At 39.4% G+C, this 21,255-nt stretch overlaps 1 protein-coding gene across 8 annotated transcripts in view; it reads right to left on the bottom strand.

Annotated features, from left to right (window-relative positions):
• The window catches only part of RAPGEF2 (Rap guanine nucleotide exchange factor 2), a 191,446-nt gene that overhangs the window by 32,521 nt on the left and 137,670 nt on the right, over positions 1-21,255 (bottom strand). For 5 of the 8 annotated variants that reach the window (XM_075421642.1, XM_075421645.1, XM_075421644.1 and 2 more), the window contains 6 exons: positions 16,933-17,064; positions 7,298-7,475; positions 5,366-5,502; positions 4,661-4,819; positions 2,806-2,958; positions 2,255-2,419 (listed from right to left, as the gene is read on the bottom strand). In XM_075421642.1, the coding sequence (XP_075277757.1) occupies positions 2,255-2,419; positions 2,806-2,958; positions 4,661-4,819; positions 5,366-5,502; positions 7,298-7,475; positions 16,933-17,064 (924 nt within the window). The remainder of the gene's footprint in view (positions 1-2,254; positions 2,420-2,805; positions 2,959-4,660; positions 4,820-5,365; positions 5,503-7,297; positions 7,476-16,932; positions 17,065-21,255) is intronic. The other 3 variants (XM_075421646.1, XM_075421647.1, XM_075421648.1) reach the window with 1 other exon arrangement.

Raw genomic sequence — 21,255 nt, 5'->3', positions numbered from 1 at the left:
TTGAGTTTACACAGTTTCCAAGTAGTTTCCCTTTTATCCCAGTAAAGCAAGCGAATTCAGAAGAATTGCCGAAATTCATGACCAAACTACCCAAGCAGTTCAGAACTCCAGGTTTCTAACAGGAGGCAAGAGCACAGTGTTACGTGCCGCAGCTCCCAGCCACAGGGATGTAGGCTAGGGGGGGCATTTCTGACATATTGTTGGGGTCGATATAGCTTCAGAGTTAGCATGACTAGGCCGGTTAAGCAAAACAGTTCGCATAAATGAACAGGCCGCTGGAAAGGGCAGCTAAGAATAGCAATTGAGAAAGTTCTGATAGTGCACATGATGTGGGTTAGCAAAAACAAGATGTGTTCAAGGACGTGGAGGCGGTCTGTTGCTATTGGCGTTAGTGCATAGTTACCAATCATAAGGGAATGTGGGGTGCGTGAACAGCGCGTGATTTATGTCTGTAGCCTATCCAAATAAGCATGATCGCGTGTACAGATATGAAAAATGTATGTAACCACGTAAGTGGAGCAATAAAGTGAATCGGCTGTGCATTGTATCAATGTGTGAGAGTCATTCCTGTCCCTGCATGGATGCTGAAACTCGGCAACATATTTGAGATTTTCCTACCTCTGAAATCGAAGATGAGCTTCCTTTCTGTTAAACATCTGTGGTGGTTTTCATTAACGTGGATGACATTGGAAGATCCAGACAATGCCTGGAGAAATTTGGGCTAACTGCACATTTTTTTAAATTGGCTGGGAAGTTGCACGCCATACCATGTGATATATTTTAAATCTCTGCAGTGACAGCTTCAGTACCAATGCTGCTTTCAGAGTTGGGGCTTACTTCTGTACACTCCAATGACACTGTGCTGGAAAGGGCTGAGCGGTGACTTCCAGAGGAATGCCCTTACTTGTGCCACAACCAGGGACAGCATTAAAAGAGGATTAAAGCTGTAAAGTCAGGTACACTGCTGCTGGGCAAAATCACCAGTAAGGCCGGATCTCCAATGTCCCGGTGTGATTACTGCCGAGTTCTGACCATGTTCGGGCAGTTCTGCTCGCCTCTTTCCCTCTCCTCACTGCCTATCAGCCCGTAATACGGAACAGCCAAAATCTTCCCAATTCCTCATTCCCCGCTTGCTTATCTCCGCTTGTCCCAAGCTGTTCTCTGTCTCCTGGCTTTTTGTCAGCGCTACTTGGTGTCAGAAAGGGTCGGTTACTGAGACGGCAGAACAAAGAGCTGCTCTGTTTTCAGACCCGATAGCAGCAACTGGGCTGGCTCATGCTTTTACAGAGGCTGAGGGGATTATTCACTGGAGGACAAGAAAAACAAGTTTAAAGATGAACTCTGATATTATAGCTTTGAAGCTGTAACAAGCCAATGCTAAACAATATTGGCCGCAAAGTCTATCCTCTCTGCCAAATGTAAGATCCTTCCTCCAGGGCACAGATATACTAGCATTTCTAGAAGAAACAGATTTAAATAAAAGTTGAAAACCCATTTATTTTCTCTTTAACCTTATTGATATACTTCCATTGGGTTTAAACTGGAAAAAAAAAAATTTGACACTTGTACTAGTTTTTTTACATTTGAGAAAGTCGTAGACAAGTGAAAATACAGCATTACAGTGTGAAGCACAGTACAGCCTCAATAGACAGTGCAATCAGCGTGCCAAAGCTGGATATACAGGGCCTTATTCTTCCATCATGGCAGTTTTGTTTAGGGAAGAGGATGTTTGATAGCTTTCTTGTGTTTGGGTGGGGTTTTTTTAATGCTGTGTAAGGCTCAACAGATTCTTAACAATGGCCATATTTTCTAGTGTCTTTATAGAAAAATAAATTATCGCAAAATGTTTGCCAAGCTGTGTTAACTAGTATTATGTATGGAAAACACAGAGCATAGTTGTATGTTCAAATTTCAAGACACAATAGAATTCTGTTGAGTTATATTAAGTAAAAATACAAACTATTGGAAAAAAGCTTCACCTGTACTTGCAAGCAACTAAGTTACGTTGTAAAAACACAGCAAGGTAAAACATGGCTAATTTACCTTGCCTGAACATATTACCACTTCAATAAAATAGAACACAATAAGGAAAAAAAGATTTTCTTATTTTTATCCATATATTCTGCCATTAAAGCATATCACTAGCTATTTGTGTCTTTTTCAGTTTAGTCGCTCCCTCTAAAACTTGTTTTATTCTTAACAGCCTATGTTTCAATGCAAATGCTAACAGGTATGTAATTCAGGGGACTCTAACCTTATCCCTGAGGCTGGGGTCATTGAACCACTCCAACAACTTCTTGCCCACTTCCATTGGGCTGGAAAGAAAGGTTCGATATGTCAACAGGAAGTCTTCTATAAATGTTGGGTCTACCACAGAATGCTCCTCCACCAAATGCATTGTTAACCTTTCAGCTGTTCCCTATTAAGACAAACACAAACCTCTGTTATTAAAATAGATTTTAATTTTAGATGCAAATTTGTTTTCTTGTAACACACTGAAGATGCATTACACTAGCAGGAACATTGGCATCTACTGACTGATGAGCTAAGCAAACATAACAGCTTAACCAATGTGACAAGAAATGTAAAACCCTGCTGTAACTTAATCCCATAGAAACCACCTAGTTATCAATGTGCATAATTATAAAGAGAAAATTGTAAAGAGAACAATGACAAATAATAACTGTCAATTTTCAAATAAATATTTTTACAACATACGTCTCAACTAAACCTGGACCTAACTTGCCAAGTTAAGAAGTTTATAGAACACAGACTTTCACAAGACCCTCCCTCTTTGGCTTTTACCTTGATGACAATGTGACCTTTTCTTGTTCCAGTGCGATCAAGCTCCCTGTGCTCCTTCACCATCACAATCTCCCCTTCCTCTTCCACCTTCTGCATGTTCTTTTCCACTTGATTGAGGATGCGGCAATAATCTTGCTGGGCTATACAAACAAACTGGAAAGAATCATCGCGCACCAGTATTAAAAGGTAAAATCTTCAGCAAAGCATTTAGACTTAAAATGCAACTCTATTAATAGAAAAGATAAAGTAGTTTCTCAGTCTGCAGTGAGCCAAATTTGTCTTTCCAGCAGCTCAGCTGTAGTAAGCAGATGACTATACAAGCACAGTACTTCCACTACAATCTTGCAGTTAGAGAAGACCAAGATTCACCAGAGCAAAATGATTTAGCATTATCAGCCATTTTTCTTTAGCTGCTTTGACCTCCCCTCTGCTGGAGGCGAAGTTCAATATCCTAGCTGTTTTGGCTTTTTCTCCCACGCAAGCTTTTATGTGGTATTTAGAAGGGTTAAGAGATTGAAGGGAAAACCTAGCTTTTGTTTTTTTGTACCTTCTGCTACTGTAAATGATTTTCATTTTTCATAGCTGTTATTAATAAAGTCAATCATTAAGAACACTAACTTTTATTCAATTACATGAACGCAAGCACACAGAAACAAATTACCTGTGGATTAAAGCATACAGCAGGAAAAAGAATTTTCTACATCATCTGCTCAGCCAAGAATAAGTGCAAGAATAAATATAATATCTAAAGAATATTCCTAGCATCTACACCGTGCAAAATAACTACGACCACCTACTACAACTTAGGAAAAAAAAATACCATATGCACTACAAATTGTCTTCTATAACTTATTAAAAGTTTGTGTCTTTTTTGAGGAAAATACTCAAGATTAAACTGTCATCTTATACGACCTTAGGTATTTAGCTGAAAGGAAATGAAAGTGTTTCTTCTGATTGAAAAGTTGATAAAAGGTCATGTACCTACTTAAGACAAATTAATGAAATTCAGAGATCGTATTTTCTCCTGCATTCTTCATAATTCATTTACATACCTCTTCCATTTTCAGCAGCTAGTAGTAGCTGAAGCAGAACTCCCACAGCTTGGATTTGTTGCAAAACATTACCCTAACAAAAATACCCTTTATGCACTTTTGGGAAGTTAGATAGGCAAACTAAATCAAGGGACTACACCAACAAACATTTACACCCATTTCAAATGGCATCTACTAGAAGCTAATTAGCCATCAGGACCAAGAGAAATGCTTAATTCACCCAGGGTTTGGCCATTATCTTCTGGATGGGAACAAGTAAATAACAACCACATATCCAGAACAGGCTAGTAGTTCTATGCCACGAGAAGCACTCCTTTAATCTGACTACTTGTGTTACAAGCAAGCGTCAAGGCGTTTTCCTTGAAAGGCCACACTGGCTGAAACCAGATTTTCTACTCAAAACTTCTACAAAACTCATGGGACAGAGAGCTTGTATTACTTTAATATTCAGTAACTGAGTTGAGTAAGCAAGAATGGCTATTGTCTGTAGAAGTAAAAAAGCCTGTAATGGCTAATGGACCTTGAGATCCTAAGGGAAAGTTTGAAGCAATGGATGTATGCAACGGACTGCTAGACCTCAAGTTCCGGAGAAAGCATGTAGACAAACCTCTTAATCCAAAATAATGAACAGAATTGAATTTCCCAGACTGAGGGTATGCAGAAGCCATACTTCTCAACTATTGTATAGAGTTACACACTGGAGATTTTACACATATTCAGTTTAAAACAGAACTGCTTCTGGCTATTGAGTTGCATTATGCCTGCGTATGTGATTCGGCATGTATTACAGTCCGACACATTACCTGGCAGTCATCCACTTTGGTTCTCATCACTCCTTTCATATATTCCTTTTCCATGGTAGGGGAAACACCAAAACTGTTCCCCATGCAGAGTATCTCTGTTCTTCCATCAGGGTACGTCACCTCCACAGAGCCATTCAAAATGACTGACCAGGAGTCCAGCTACAAATCAAGTGTTGCAGGATACATGAAGAGTGAATCACTTAGCATTGTAATATCACACTATATAGATACAACCCTTAGCATTTTTCCAAAGGAAAGGTTATTTTTAGCACCTCTTAAAAACATTTACAAGCTTGTTTGCCTCAAATGTGTAGCTATTTCCAGCTCAAAAAACCTGCAATCCTACCTTTAACTGTAATGTTAAGAGATTATGTAGGACTGTAAAAAAACCCAAAAACAACAACAAAAAACCACAACCAAAAAACCAAACTCCACTTAAACATTGAAATAAACGCCCCAAATCAACTCCAATAGGTAGGACGCACTTTGTACATTATGAGGAGTATTTTCTTCTGCTTTTATTGCATAAGAAAAGTTGTGCGAGTGCTTAAACAAAAGCATTAAAACTAATGCAGAGCAGAAAGGGGCATAATTTACCTGCCAAATGCTACTTTTTTTAATTTTTAAGCAGCAAAAGAGGACCTTAACCCTGTGCAATCTGGGATGTCTGGTACAACAGGAGAGTCCAAAGTAACTTCTACTGACCTCTTCCCCATCGTTTAGCACAATGGTTCCTGCTCTCTCCACAACCGCAAACACCATCACAGCACAGAGCTCTCTCCTCACTGACATTGTCATGTTGGCAAAAGCAGGCAACTGATGCATGAATTCCAGTAGTTGTTCTGAAGGAGAAAAAGCCCACTGAGTCGTGCATGTCAAAACAACAGAGCAGAGCAAAGACAGTTCTTCAGCAAGATCCCTGAGGCTACTTAAGCTAAAATGCTGCACAATCGTTTCTGTATACTAATAAATCACGGACAGTGGCCTGTTGTAATTACTGGGTATTTCGAAAGCACAGACTGGCTGGCCATATCATCAATAGAAACCCTGCAAAGCAAAAGTCAGCATAATGGAAGAATTGTAATGCAACCAAAAGCTCCAAATGCAACCAACGAAATTGTAACACTCCAGTCAGCCAGGGCAATAACTCCATTAAGACTATGATAGGCCTGCATAGAATAGAATAGACCATAAAACACAGGCAGACATTAAGAAAGGAAATTTCACAAAACTGAGCAAGTTCATTGGTAAAACCATCCCTCCCCAGATGAGACATAACAGTAAATTGTTCACGAGCGTCATCCGGCACATTCACAAAGTTCCAGATAGAACAGCATCGCTGTCTTAAGGTGACTACTGCTGCTCTGCCTTCTGCATGCACTGGAGTTGCACTTGTACTCAGCTGTGAACTTCTCCCATATTTTTGCTTTGTACATTGCTCATAACTACAGAGGTCAATTTTTCTTAGTAGTACTGCTGAGGGATTATATGCCCTAAACGCTAGATGTTTTTGCATTCAGTTTGATCTAAAAAAAACTACTGAAAGTAGTCAATAGGACCCAGAATCACAGAATGGCTGAGGTTGGAAGGGACCTCTGGAGGTCATCTGGTCAAACCCGCCTGCTCAAGCAGAACCACCTACAGCCAGTTGCCCAGGACTATGTCTAGATGGCTTCTGAATACCTGCAAGGAAGGAGACCTCTCTACCACCTCTCTGGGCAAACTGTGCAGGGCTCGATCACTCTCACAGTAAAAAAAAAAAACAAAAAAAAAAAACAAAAAAAGTGTTTCCTGGTCATCAGACAGAGCCTCCTGCATTTCATTTCGTGCCCACGGCCTCTGGTCCTGCCACTGGGCACCACTGAAAAGAGCCTGGATCTGTCATCTTTACACCCTTGCTCCAGGTGTTTGCACGCACTGACGGGATCCCCCTGCGCCTTCTCTTTGCCAGGCTGAACAGTCCCAGTTCTCTTCGACCTTCCTGGTATAAAGAGATGCTTCAGACCCTTAATCATATGATAATCAACCTTAATGATCATTTGGTCATAATTTGACAAAAGAAAAAAATCAAATCTCAGCAGTGAAACAGATTAGATTAGAAATTTTAAGACTATGAATTCTAGTTCTGCTTTGCTTTCAATGTATTAGCCCTTTCATTAACACAGCAAATTAGTTCGATTAGGTGTACTTTTAGATAAGGGTCTTAGTGGCTCCAATGTTTAACACAAATGTATACCCATAATAAGAAAACAGAAACAACATCACAACTTACAATTAAATTAAGAAATTTAATGTGATAAGCATCCAGTGTTGATGTTCATGTTGACTTTGCCAAGGCTCCGTCTAACAGTTTTCCAGTACGCATTGATGTTTACTTCACAAACCAGTTCTGATGTCAATTAGAAGTTGAAGCTTGAGATCTAAAGTGCTAGCAACTAATAGTTTTCCCCCATATCATGTGTGTTTACCTCTTCTTCACTGGCAGAATTTATGGCATTTATAAATCTTTACAGAATAAACACTAAATTTACCAACTACAAAAACCAATGATTAAAATAAAACCTCAAGCTCAAAAAGTCATTTTTTATGGTGAAGGAGAACAAGTCTGATAGTATTTTATTACACTGCAATACTTACCAATGTCATCATCTGTCCTGTCTATTGGGTCTTTCTCCAAGCAGTCTCTAACAATATCCCTACTCATCAAAGGATCTGATGCCCTTTCAATGTCTTCTTCATCATCATCATCCTCAGAATCCACTGCTGTCTCTGGCAACCCACTGAGATCCATATCACCAGCCTCACTTTCTGTAGCCTAAATTCATGTATAAACAATTAAAAAAAAAGAGAAAAAAAGAAATTCAAATGTGTTCTTCACTGCTACAGTTTTCTCGTTAAATATACGGAAATGGCTTCTATCACCTAACAGATTGCTCAAATTCAGTCTATTTTTTATATTGCTTTTTTCTTTACATATCTTTTTAAAACAGCTAACCATTAATCAACCCACAACCATTGTTTAAACAGAGCTTTTAACACTTGTTTCAATCAGCCACACATAAACAGGATTCAACACACACTGTTTAATCAGTAAGTCCTGGGGGAATTGAAGGCAGTTACACTTCAAGGAACAATTTATTGGAATATTAGCTGAATACATATTTTTTAAATAAATAGTTCATTTAAAACCATCTGTTTCAGTCCAGCCCCAACTTTACATTTTCAGACACTTAGGAATGCAATGTAAGTGGACAGTTTGGGGAAATAAGTATAGCATTAAAACGCTACAGGAATTTTGCTATCTCCCAGTAACCTAGGACTGTATTTTTTTTTTTTTTTACAATTCCAGTTGAACATAGTTAAATATGGCTTTCATTTGCTGATAAACAGTGTAAGACTTCAAAGATGCAGAAAAAATGTGAAGTCACTGCTTAAACACCACAGATGGACTACACAGAATATTTGCCAAACTTCACCTCCATTAAACTGTATCACAATGAAGGAAAACATACCCCATATATAGCCTGAGGTCATTAGTATAGCACCTAAAGGCAAACACTTTTTAATGATTCAGTTTTAAGACCAAACACTTAATAAATCCCACAAACATTTGTCTGGCACGGCTGATAAAGCTGCTTTTTCTCAGAACGTGATTTAATACTGCGGCAGCTGCCAAGGCTCAGCTACAATTTTTAAGGAAATGCAAGCTTCTAACGAGCAAGTCTGAAGCCACAGCTTGAGAAATCAAGTTTCACACGCCTTATAGGGATGGTTTGTTTCTGAGACTCTGGAAGCACACAACGCTTTCACGTCTACTTTGAAAATACGACATGGGCCAAACACAGCTACTACAGCCTGTTTTATCTATCTGTCTCTCACACTGGAAAAAAAAAACAAACCAAAAACTAGGTCACCGTCCAACCACAGAGCAGGTAAGACAAACTACACTGGTGTTTTTGTAGCATCATCTTCCCTGGCCCTGCCTCTCTGGCTGTGGCTGACGTCTGTTACGTTAATGCCGTTCTCCACAGCCACTTGAAGAATGGCAGTACGTGGCTGGTGACGGATCAGGGCAGCTAGGGTCATTCTCCAAGGCTTCTGTCCTACAGCACAGCACAAGCTTTGGAACAGGGCCTTATTAATATAAAATGCATAACAGCACCTACACAATATTCCAATTACTCTCACTTTGTGGTTTGGGGTTGTGGTTGTTTTTTTTTTTTTAAAGAAAATTGCTGAGTGTTTCTTAAGCAGGATAAAGAAGGAATTTATACTGGCCTCCAAACAAATCACAAAAATGATAGCACTGATAATATTTTCATTATAAGTCTTACTGTGTTTAATATGCATGCTCCCTATGATGTATTTGAAACAGTTGATCTAACTACTCTTACAAAATAGCCTTCATCAAAAGCGACTGGTGGAAAAATTAGTGATGATGAGTCAGTAGACACAGAGCTTATGACACCGATCTGTCAGAATCAGAAGTCTCCAGCCGCGACAATCCCAGTGACAGCGGGGCTGACTAATTCACGAGTCAGTTTTGCAGCTCTTCCCATGACTAACAAGCGCCTCTCCTGCCTGCCCAGAATAAGCTCTCTCAAAAGCATGTTGGCAAGACGAATGTAGAACTAAATTTAGTCACATGATGACAACATACCTGAGAAAATTAGGCATATTGTACAAAACTGATTATTAAAAGAGAAATTATTTGACCGTCTTAAAAAAATAAACCAAAACCAAACAGAAGTGGGAGCTCTATTGTCAAGAGAAGTTGATGCTATTAAAAAAAAAAATTTCACACAAATTAAATGCAATTATGTATTCAGAAAATACTTTAAAAATTACAAGTGAAGGCTACCGGTATTTCCTGAAGATGACCACTTCTTACAGAGCTAATTAAATCTTTCTGACACCTTGTCATTGGTAGAAATCTGAATGATAAAGCAACTATTTCTAACTTACTAAATTCTCCAAAAATATAACTCACTGCAACAAAGCAGCACAGAATTGAATGCAACAATCCACAGAGTAACAAGAAAATTAATTAATTTAACTTTAACCTTTAAAAATAAACCTTGTCTTTTGACAAAAAAAAAAAAAACCACACAATTTTTTTTCCAAGCAATTTTCTGAAAAAGATACAATTATGCAAAAATTAGCAAAGGAAGACAAACACAGCCTTTCCACACAGGCAATATGCATTCACAGTAGTAAAGAATCAAACAATTCATCCCACAGGGACTCCTTCTCAGTTCATACATGCAAAAAAGTCTTGCATGAGTTTTGTTACATTATTAAGAATAATTGGTTCTGTCTTCATGCTAGAAGCATGCACCAATTTATCAAAAAAGAACATTTAAAATACCTTCTTTAGGCTTAGTAGCATCAAGTGTGACATTAAAGATTCAAGGTCCTTTTGCTGACACATTAAACTTCATAACCCACCTACTTAGAGTACTTTCGTACTCCCTCATGCGTTAGAAAAAACCAAGCATGTCCACAGAGGAATCCTTAGTTATGAAGCCAGAGCCATACATTTGTGTAAGACTAAAGGGAAAACCTCGATTAGCTCCTTCGAGGATGGCGGCTTCCCCATAAACCTCAGCAGCAGCAAATCCAGAACACAAGATGAATACCCTACAGAATTTGTACTACAGTCAATCATGAGGCTTAGAGCTTCCCAGGGCATTTAATCAAGGATGAAGCCCACCTTGAAAATCAGCGCTTTCATAGGTGCATGATGTCCTTCGTTTCTTGGGTAATAAGAGAAATTACCTTCACTTAAATAAATCTAAAGAGACTGTATATAAGAAAACACGCTAGCTGCAGCTTAAAGTACAAAACAATGTGTCTCCAAAGTTTGAACACCAGTTGCAATGAAGATTTTCTTCGCAGTTGGAAAGATGGCATGAAAAACACATAATGAAAGCCTCATATTTCATTTGTCACATCACCAACAAGTAGGTTAAGAGACTTATGACAGACAATCCCACTTTCGGGAAAACACAAGCCTGAGGTGAAGAGTTATTTCACATCTGGTACCTAACGACACCTGCCCAATTTTAAGCAGTGTCTATAAAAGCTAATATTGCAGTAATACAAAAATGGTTGTTCCAACTGCTAAAGATCTCCAAGACCAAAGTCACTCCTAAATTCAAGTAATAACAGCTAATTAAAGAAATACCATGAAACAACTAGGAAAAGATGGACAGTAAAGGAGCCTTGTATAAGTCTTCTCAGTTAGCCTTTGGTTCCTTGACTGATTCTAGAAGGAAAAAAAAAAAAATTCAAAAAAAGTAACATCGTTCATTCCCCTTAGGTCAAACTGGGCAGACTGGGGATACAGAAGACCCTCTTGGTCCCTTCAGACTGGTATGAGAGGAAACTGATTAAGCCCAATTCTACTGGTCTTTCATTTTTTTGGAGACATCATGAACACGGACATAATGAGAGTGGCGGTAGACTACATGAACAGCTAAAGAAGATGACCTCCTTTACTGCCTCATTTTCTTCTCCAACCTATTTTTGGGTATCTGTTGAGAAAAAGATCAGAAGAGGCTAAGTGGGATGTTGGCTTAGCGAACAGATCTACACCTTTACAATCAAGTAGCTCTCCCTCCCATACTGTACCTGCTTCATCACACATGCCTGCACACAAATACCACCCTTACTATGGGAAAGAAAGTGGGAAGACTTGGAGAACTGCTTGCAAGATGACTGGCTCTGTTTCAGGTGGCTTTCGTGGGTTTCTTTTCTACACTGGTTGGGGGAAAAAGCTTCCAGCTGATCTTAACAATATAAAGAGGAAAAAACAGAAAACCCTTAAAATTAACCACATTATCTACTGATTTCTTAGTGTTTTAAACAGAATATTTTAGCCTACGCTTTTTTTTTATTTTAACCACTTATAGGAAACATTAAGAAAAAAAAAGCATCATTTTGAGTAAGAAACCCCCTTTGTGATTAATGTCACCACTTAAACTGATAATCCAAAATCTCCAAACATGCAAGAGAAAAACACTGGGACAAAATATAAAATGAAAAAGGCATAGAAGACACTCATTGTGCAAACCAGAAATATGTCTGTCTGCCGCAGTCCTTCAAGTCCACAAAGCTAACAAAGAAAGCAGCTAAGCTTGGCTCAAAAAAACAACACCCCCACCTTATTTCTCAATCATTGTATTTTAAGGGCTAAAAAATTAAACAAAAAAAAAGAAATTAAAAACATTTATCATCGAAAACATTCATTTTTTTACTTCATAATTTATAAGCTGATACTGACACAAAACACCAAGAACACTGGCACTACACCTCTTGTGAAATCACGTGCAAAAGTCCCACTAGCTTCAAACATTTCCTCCTGCCATTATACAGCACACTGGATCCAGCTTTTCCACCGAGGGAAATCACGGCTGGGGTTTTGTTTCACATTAGCTTTCAACTCACTGGGCAAAAGTTTACAATATAAACAAACTGCTATGAAATTCAATCCACGTAATTATTATATGTACTTGTTTCTTAAAGAATTATCATATACTTGACAATCAATTATGGCTATTACAGGCAGTAATAAGGTAGCAGAATTATTTTTTTGTACTCTATTGACATGAGCACAAACGGCCACGAAATACCTTACAACTCCTTCAGTCTAAGATCTTTACTGCACTCTCTCTTTACATTTATTCTTTCATTATCTACCACAAAATTTACAGCACAGCAGCCCACATCTGTCGCAGGAGTCACCCCAAGCAGTTTCCCTCCCTCGAGATGGAAAAGCGTAATAATCCAGACAATGCACACCAGCAATGGCGGCCTCCCCTATCGCCGATGCATCGCCCCGTTCTCAGAACAGAGCAGCACTTGCCCAGACCGCGGGCTTCCAGCAGAAGGACCCTGGAAGCTGCTCCTGGGCTGGACTCTGCAAAACAGATCACAGAATCACAGAATGTTGGGGGTTGGAAGGAACCTCTGTGGATCATCTAGTCCAACCCCCCTGCCGAAGCAGGGTCACCTACAGCAGGCTGCACAGGACCGTGTCCAGGCAGGTCCTGAATGTCTCCAGAGAAGGAGAATCCACAACCTCCCTGGGCAGCCTTTTCCAGTGCTCCGTCACCCTCAGAGTGAAGAATTTCTTCCTCATGTTCAGCTAGAGCTTCCTGTGCCTCAGTTTGTGCCCACTGCCCCTTGTCCTGTCACTGGGCACCACTGAAAAGAGTCTGGCCACTGGGATTGTCGCGGCTGGAGACTTCTGATTCTGACAGATCGGTGTCATAAGCTCTGTGTCTACACAGAGGACCCGAGTGCACCAGGAGTGCTTGGCCAAAACAGCAGGGAATTCAGCAGGACCTGGTTTCCCTGAGCTGTTTCAGACGTGCTTGCATTACCCAGAGCACTGCACTGCAGAGGCCGATACTGTCAGAAAGACTGACTCCTTCTGAAGGTAAAACCTCTTTATTTTGCATGCGGCAACTTGGGGGCAGTCTGCACAGGCTCTCTGGTTTCAGAGATGAAGGCTTGGGCTCTCCCAGGAAGACCTTCTGGAAGACTTCTCCGAGTCACCATATTAGACTCATGAGAAGACCAAAGCTGACATGGTGCAGACTCCTATGCAACGCACACGCCCTGAGAGGGTCTCGCAGAGAACATTCCCGGCAGCAGGCACGCGGGGCCGGGAGGCAGCTGCCGGCCTCGGCACAGGATACGGCAGGGACCGGTCAGCCAAGGAGAGAGCAGAGCCAGCACGGCAACACCTTCCCCAAACACAAAGGGGAAGCAGGCTTACCTCTCCCCGCTCTCAAACTGGGATCACCATCTGGTGATATACATGAGAGGTATGGAAGCATTTAGAAGTGTACAGGAACAGGTATAGGCTTCCATATAGGAAGCATTAAGTAACCACGAGAAACAGGAGTGAGCAGCCAGACGCAAGAAGCAGCACTGAATGACTGACTTTGCCAAACCAACACAAGTATTGTTCTTGGCAAACACAAGCTGGCACATAACCCTAACATTCAGCATCCCCTTCCTCTCCAGTCACGTTACAGTTAGTCCCTTTATGAACTTACTTCCTAAAATAAAAGTAACAACATTTAAGGACCTTCCTGATTGGCACCTGAAGTATTTTTGAGACTTGAGTGGGGTAAACACAAAGGATTATTTTATTTTGGTAAGTACTTCTCATCCTAAAAGAAGTTCTTTCATGTACAACATCTGACAAACAAATTTAGTTACCACATTAATATTTAAAATGAAATATTCTCAGCTCAATGCTGAAAGCATCTGAATATTCAGCTTCATGATTTATTTAAAAAAAAAAAATCTTAAAAGGCCATGAATGCATTTTCACTGCAAACAGCTGCTCTTCAGGCTAGAGAACTAAAACTTACTAGGATGCAAAACATGACATATTACCTCAGATTTCAATGGTAAAGATCTAATTAATAGTACAATTTTAAAAAGAAAACCTTTATTTTATTTATCAATTGAAAGATAAGATGGCAATCTTTCTAAATCATTCCTTTCTACTTAGACATCATGAACAGAAGTCCACTCTACTGAACAGAAAAACGCCACTAGATACAGAATGTGAGGAACAAGAGCACTGAGCTTTGCCTCAATACCTACCTATTAAATTTGAAGCAGAAAAATAGCATGGAGATGACTTGCTTATGGTTTACTAATTTTGAATAAACACTTGGGAGAGAACTAAAAGGCAAAGAATTGAGAGTTGATGACTGATGCAATCTCTCGGTTTAAAAAAGCATTTGTTTATTTAATCTTTGACTTGATCCTAGAGAATTCAAATTACAGCCTTTTTATTTGTTGTGGGGTTTTTTTGGCAGTACTTTAACTTAACATTGCTACTACATTTCTTTAAGTCTGAAATTGAGGTAAGAAATTAATTAATTACAATATCAGAAATAATTAAATCAAACAATACTTGGTACCACAAAATTAAATTCAATAATTTAAGAGCCTTAAGTTTATCAGTTTCCACACTTGAACTTACCAATTCATTTCTTTAAGTATGTGTATTAACACAAAAACATGAGGTTACATTCCACAACACATTTCTTAATGTTGATATGGACATAGGTTACTTTAACAATTACTCAGTCCTCAATACATATTATCTGTGCCAAGACATCTTTAAATGAGGTACTAACTCTAGAGTAACGGAAGAAACTAGACAATATTTTTTAAGATCACCAAGAATTACAAGGTATCCTCAATTACTTTTTTAAATTAAATTGAAAATAATATTTTAAAAGTAGGTATTCCCCATATATATACTTCATAGAACCACTGACTCTCTTCAAACAAAACGATCCCAATGATTCTATCACTGCAAACAAAATTTGTCATGGGAGTCATACACCAGGTTGGTGACTATATGAAGAAGTATTTCTCTGAAGCTTCAGTACAGTACTAACTTTTTTTTAATTTCCAAGAAATTCAGTGATGCTCTTCACAGTTACAAAAATTTTGCTGAAATTCTGCGGAAATTTACTCCAAACTTATCTAGAGAATAACTGTACGACTATAACTGAATGCCACCTACAACTGTGTCTCTAGAGGTACTTGTTATTTTTACGTTAAAATGTAAAATCTTTGGAAGGAGAGGTATGAAAATCTCTAGAAGAACAAAGCTGATTTTACACCTTCTTCACCCTCACAGAATAAACCTAAATCCTGTCTTGAAGTAATCCTCTCAGAAGAAATTCTAACAAACGTACTTGACTGGCATATTCTATGCTTAAACTGCTCAGGTACTTTGACATTTTTCACAAAAATAAACGTTTGCATTATGGCAGTTGCTATCTGAATTGAACTGGGACCTTTATCTAGCCCGTCTTCTCCCACAGAAGAGCCTAGAAGCTCATTCACCTGAAGCAGACTACATGCTACAACTATGCTCACAACGGAACTTGTCTGTATTTGTACAGATAACGCTTGTCCTGTTGTTTAAATGGCTACATTTGCATTTTTAAAAGCATCCCAAATAAATATTCTTCCTCTGCTAGTAAACAGTACTTCATGTAGAACTGGGCTAGTTAATTTTTTATGATTATTTTGATAGAACAACATTTTAATTAGATTTGATTCTTTTCTTTTTTCAGAATAACAAATTGCTGTGCTTTCCTCTCACAAGGACAAAACCTCCTCTGGCCCTGCAAGAACTGTAAACACCAAGTGAAGGATGTCGACTTCCTCATTTTATTTTATTTCAGCTTTTTTCCCGACTTACATTTAGAGGAAGCACGCATATCCCCAAGTGCCCTAGAGACCCTCTGGACCAGTTTCACAGTTAAGCCTCTCCAAACTCAAGCTCCTCCAAAACAAGAGCGCAGATCTTTGCGACAAGAAGCCCCCTGAGAAGTCTAACAACTTCAAAAGCCTCACCAGTTCAACCTCCCCATCCTTCCCAGGACAGCCAGTAGAGAAAGTGCTACGGAGGAGCTGGCACCAGCTTGACAGGGTGGGGAAGCTGGAACAGGCCCCTCAAGTCAGCCCAGCACAGGTTGCTCACTGCAGATTTCTTTCTCCCTACCACTGAATATGTTTTAGATTTTGAAGCCAACATACCTAAGAGCTGTAAAATACAGTATCGCAAAGAAAAAAAAAAAAAAAATCCCTCGCACTACAAGGTCCTAAATCTATAGTTCTGAAGTCCTGAGTCAGCTTTTAATCCTAACCCCAGGTCGCATGCGCTTTTCGTCAATCGAACTCGAAGTCTGGTCTCCTAGCACTGAAGGCCACAGCTGCTGCTTTACGTGCGGCAAACCAGACAGACAGACAGACAGGCGGACGAGGTGAAGTGCTGGAGTCAGGAACAGAACCCCTCTACCTCCAAGGTCCCACCAGGGACCTCTGCTTGGGAGGCCGCGTTGGCGCTCCACGCTGCAGTTCAGGAACATTTCCGCCCCCAAAATCACAAATTGCAAAGAAAATTAATGAAGCGCAACCCTGGAGCTCTGCCAAACGCCAGCTTCACTTCCACATTGCTGACTCGGGTCCTGACAAACTCCAGCAACACACCTCGTGCCACTGCTCTGCGGGTGCCTTGCTGACTTCTCACAAACATCAGATCTAGGACGTGGCAGCTAAAAGCCTGACATTATCACGATTCAAATGAAAATTAATTTTTTTGAAATCTGTCGAGTGCTTCTTCAGGCAAACCCAACAACAGGCAACAGCACGGGCGTTCAGCTATTAACGTCCCAACTGCTGGCGACTGCACCTCCCCTCAGCGTCCGTTCCAGTCTTACCTGGTAGATATCAGAAAGGCTGCTGCTCCCCGAGTCACTCGTGATGCTACATCCCGAGTGACTGGACGAAACGTGGGTCACCTGTGGGTGGAGACTGTCAGTAAGGTGCAGCTTTGTGAAATCTGCAGGGAGCTATAGGTGGAGCAGAAAAAGCAGCATTACAATTTGAGGTAGACACACAACAAAATTAATTTAAATCACTTATGTCACAGTTTACTCCCTGCCAAGTACCAAGGATATTAAGAAAACAATTGGGGCTTGAGAATGCAGAGTGAAACTTTAGGTTTTACAGCTTTTTACATTCATGCAGAGGTCAGCAAAATATCACCAACTGCTGCAAATATAAGAGATTTAAAAAAAAAAAAAAAAAAAAAAGAATGTATCTGAGGACAAACACCAGTGATGCAATCGACCTTGTGCCAAAACTCTCCAGTACCTCCCTATGGGGTTTGGATAGAAATAAAGCACATATGAATAATGTGCCAGTTTCAGTATCAATGGTTTCCTGCAGAATGGGATTAACAGCGAATAAAGTCCCATACCTAAAAAAACCTGAGTCTTGCTCTGGATTTGGCTAACTCTTTTGCTTCTGAAGTTGACAAAGTACATTAGAGAGAGGTGAAATCCAAGGCACTGAACTACCCTTCTCCGAGCCAAATAATATGATGGCAAATAAGACATGTGGGAAGACTGACACAACTGCCAAGAGCTGCAATCCTGACATGAGTTTGCTCACACGCATTGCTGAAGAACGAATCAAGACAGTATACTTGATCTTTTAACAACCACCCATCAAGATTTGTGACGTGTATTTTTAGTATTGCTATATGCACACAGCTCCCATGAAAATCTGTAAGAACTGTAAACACTGCCAGACTGCAGAAAGTGAACTTTGGTAAAGGAAAATATTTGCTGTCTGAAGAAATAATTAAATGCTATTTCAGGGGCAAATTACTCCTCTCCCAAAGAAGCTTACACCCCACCACTAGTTAATAAAAGCATGCTAATGTACCAATTTTTGTATGCCAAAAAATGCTTTAATAATTAAAACAAACCAAAACACCAAACTTTGCTCATTAATTTACGTTTTTTTGTTTCAATTCAGACAAGGTAGATGCTCTCTATGGAGGTGTGTATGTATCAAGAATGTCATAGACAGTGTCTCCATCCACGCCAGCTATGAATGCTACCTTGGTGCTATTACCATTCTGCCTGGATGGAAAGGAAAATAAGAGCTCATTCAGTGTTAAGATATAATAGGTTGATCAGTATAAAAGGTTATGAAAAAAGTCACCTGCAAGTCACAAGAGAGTGCGACTGAGAAAAATGATAGCTCTATACAGTTAAAAATACTGAATGGTTTCACTGCCGTTTGCCTGGGTTAAGTCTGTCTATGGAACATGCCCTGAGAGAATCTTGATTTAGGATTTGTGCTGAAAGCACAGACAACTGGAAATTTTAGTCTTATTTAGACTGACTGGCATTTCCTGTTCTAATACACCTGAAAAGGATTTCCTCCTTACCACAGCATGACTGCATCAGTGATAGCAAAAATGGCTACATTTTAAAGAATTCTTATATTTCACCTGAGAGAGAGACTAAAACCAGGAACTAGACATTAAGAATCATAAAAAGCTTCAGTAAGCCCAGAGCTAGAGTTGATCTTCACATACCGATCAACAAAGAAAGGGCAATTAACAAAGGCAATACTCTAATACATACAGCCATGGATGCTGCCTCCAGAAAAATCTAATTATGCTCACCACTGTTGATGATATCCCAGAAGCAGAAAATACAGTATTAAGTAGTACATTAGTTATAGTATCATTTGTCTCTGTTACTTCCCTTTTCAATCTGTAAATTTGAATTAGCACAAAACTGAACACTATTTACTGATATTCAGGCCATTGTACCCGTCTTTGATCATGCTTCGAGCCATTCTACAAAGAAGTGCACATTCCGTAGGCAGAATGCACAGAAAACAAACCAGCACAGCTCTTGCAATGTATCGATGCCTACTCCTAAAAATACCACCCCTTAGAATTAAAGTAGTCCAGATTTATTTCCAAGCAGAAATCCTATGTATTATTTTAAGATACATGAACAAATCCTCTAAGACTTGCACATTTAAAGATAACTTGCAAAGATATAATATTTTGAGAGCTTTACATTTTATAGAGGAATAACTATTTCAATTACAAATAAATCTTAACTCCATAGGGAGGTGCATGTCAACACAGTCTTGTGCCCAGCCAAACATGTTTAATTTTTCATAGCACCCTTCAAATATCTCCACGTCATTAACAATTGCATTCATTTTTTATCAGTGCAATAAAAAAAAATCTTAAGAATCTTACATCAAAGCAAATCCAGTTAGTATGTTCAAAAATGAAATCAAGCTACGTTTAATATAAGGACTGCACTTCGTGTTTTAAATCAACAGCAAGGATTTCTTTTTCGTTACTACACAGCCAAGAGGAAGAGGCAGGTGATTCCACAGTAACTGATGAAATGCATTGCAAATAGAAGCAAGCCTTCTGATTTCTTTTGGCTGTAGACAATCAGCTGAACGTTTGGTGATTACTGGTTTCAGAATAAGACAAAGCCATGCCGCATGAGCTGGACTTGCCAAGCGGTGACAGCAGCAGATCAGAAGCAGGCATTTTACTCAGGGCAACCTAACGAGTCACTTTGATCCTAATCAAACAGGACTATTCACAAGCAGAAAGCACATGCTCACATCTTTGCAGAATATGACATCTCTGTGCTACATGCCCAGAAGCGGCATCCATTTCGACTGCCCTACCCCCACAGAAGTTAAGGTGAGAAGTTGTGCGAGGAAAAAAAATTACACAAATTAAGGAAACTGAAACATTTACATTGTGAGCTCAACGAAAAGTGCGTGTGAGAAATACAGGGGTTTCTATCTCGGTGACATACCGCTGTTTAAAATACTTCATGTGCAGAGTTGCACACAATGAGGAAAAAAGTAAAGCACTGCTGACAACAGAAACCCACATGTGCTTAAGTCTTCTATGTAAGAGGCTACACCTCTCAGTCCTGGAGCACAGTGTTGGGTAAATGGTTGTTGGTAAGCAGAGCAAGAATAAAACGCCATGTTCAACAACCTCAGTAGTGGCAGCAACCAGCACAAAGCTGTCTGGCCCAAAGCAGGCTATTTATACCTCATTTCTTACTTGCAGTGGAACACGATTAGAAAATAACGTCATGAAACCGTGCTATCATACCCAGTGAAAAAATGGCTAGGAACATCAGCCTCTGCTTTTGAGAAACCTAAGACAGTTGACTTCACTACAACGGGTATATTTGCTGTGCTACTGATTATCACTTTATGATCAAAGTTTTAAGCACTCTGTGCTCATATTCAGCTACCATTCCACCCAACAGTTTAGTACTGACTTCAGTAGTTAGTACCACAGTAAAAACAAAGGCTCTCTTGTAATGTTTTAAGCGCGTACAGGCTAGATCTAGCACATGCTTTATCCTCCAGGCACACAGCGGTATGAGAAAGTCTAAGGACATCCCTCTGCCTCAGTAATGTCACCTGTCACAGACTGAAGACACCACAAACGACATCAGAACTGAAGAGCCATTTTTATCTTCTTTTCCATTTTCATTAAATGACGGCTACTTTTACGGAGTCATTCAAAGTAATAAGGATCAAAAGCAACTTGTAGATTATATATAACAAGCACTTTTCTGTGGCAACACTAAACTACAGCATTGCTGAAGCCAGTAACTACAATATATCTTAACTTTATCACTGAATACTTGGAGTCACAGCATCAGAAGGAACCAGCTGAGAGAGTAAAAACATAGCAGAGTAATTTAAAAAAAATTAAAGCGCGATTTTTCCTAAGTAAATATTGTTTCAAAATATATGTACACCACATTAAATAGTCAATAGTCATTACAGGGGTCAGATAACTGTCCTGATAACCTATTTTCAGGACAGACTTCAGAAGTGAGAAACATTAAGGTTGCATATGCATAGATCTCATGAAGTATAACAGGGGGACAAAAGTTTTTGATACAAAACATGAACCAATAAAATAGCTAACATCAAAGCCCTAATCTTAATTTCATAAATATATGTGTAGCTCTTAATAAGTGAGCATGCGTGCATACACACACACATTTAAATTGTTTACACCACAGGAAAAACACTACATCTGGGAGCTCCAAGCTTTTACTTCTTGAAAACCCTAAAACAAACGAAAACTTAAACAATTATGTGAAACTATCTTAAGGACAAAGAAGTATCTCCATTTTGAACTGCACAATACCTCAAACTTTATCACA

The sequence above is a fragment of the Opisthocomus hoazin genome, chromosome 5 (assembly GCF_030867145.1).
Source record: "Opisthocomus hoazin isolate bOpiHoa1 chromosome 5, bOpiHoa1.hap1, whole genome shotgun sequence".
Lineage (NCBI taxonomy): Eukaryota > Metazoa > Chordata > Aves > Opisthocomiformes > Opisthocomidae > Opisthocomus > Opisthocomus hoazin.
This window is presented reverse-complemented; position numbering and strand designations above follow the sequence as displayed.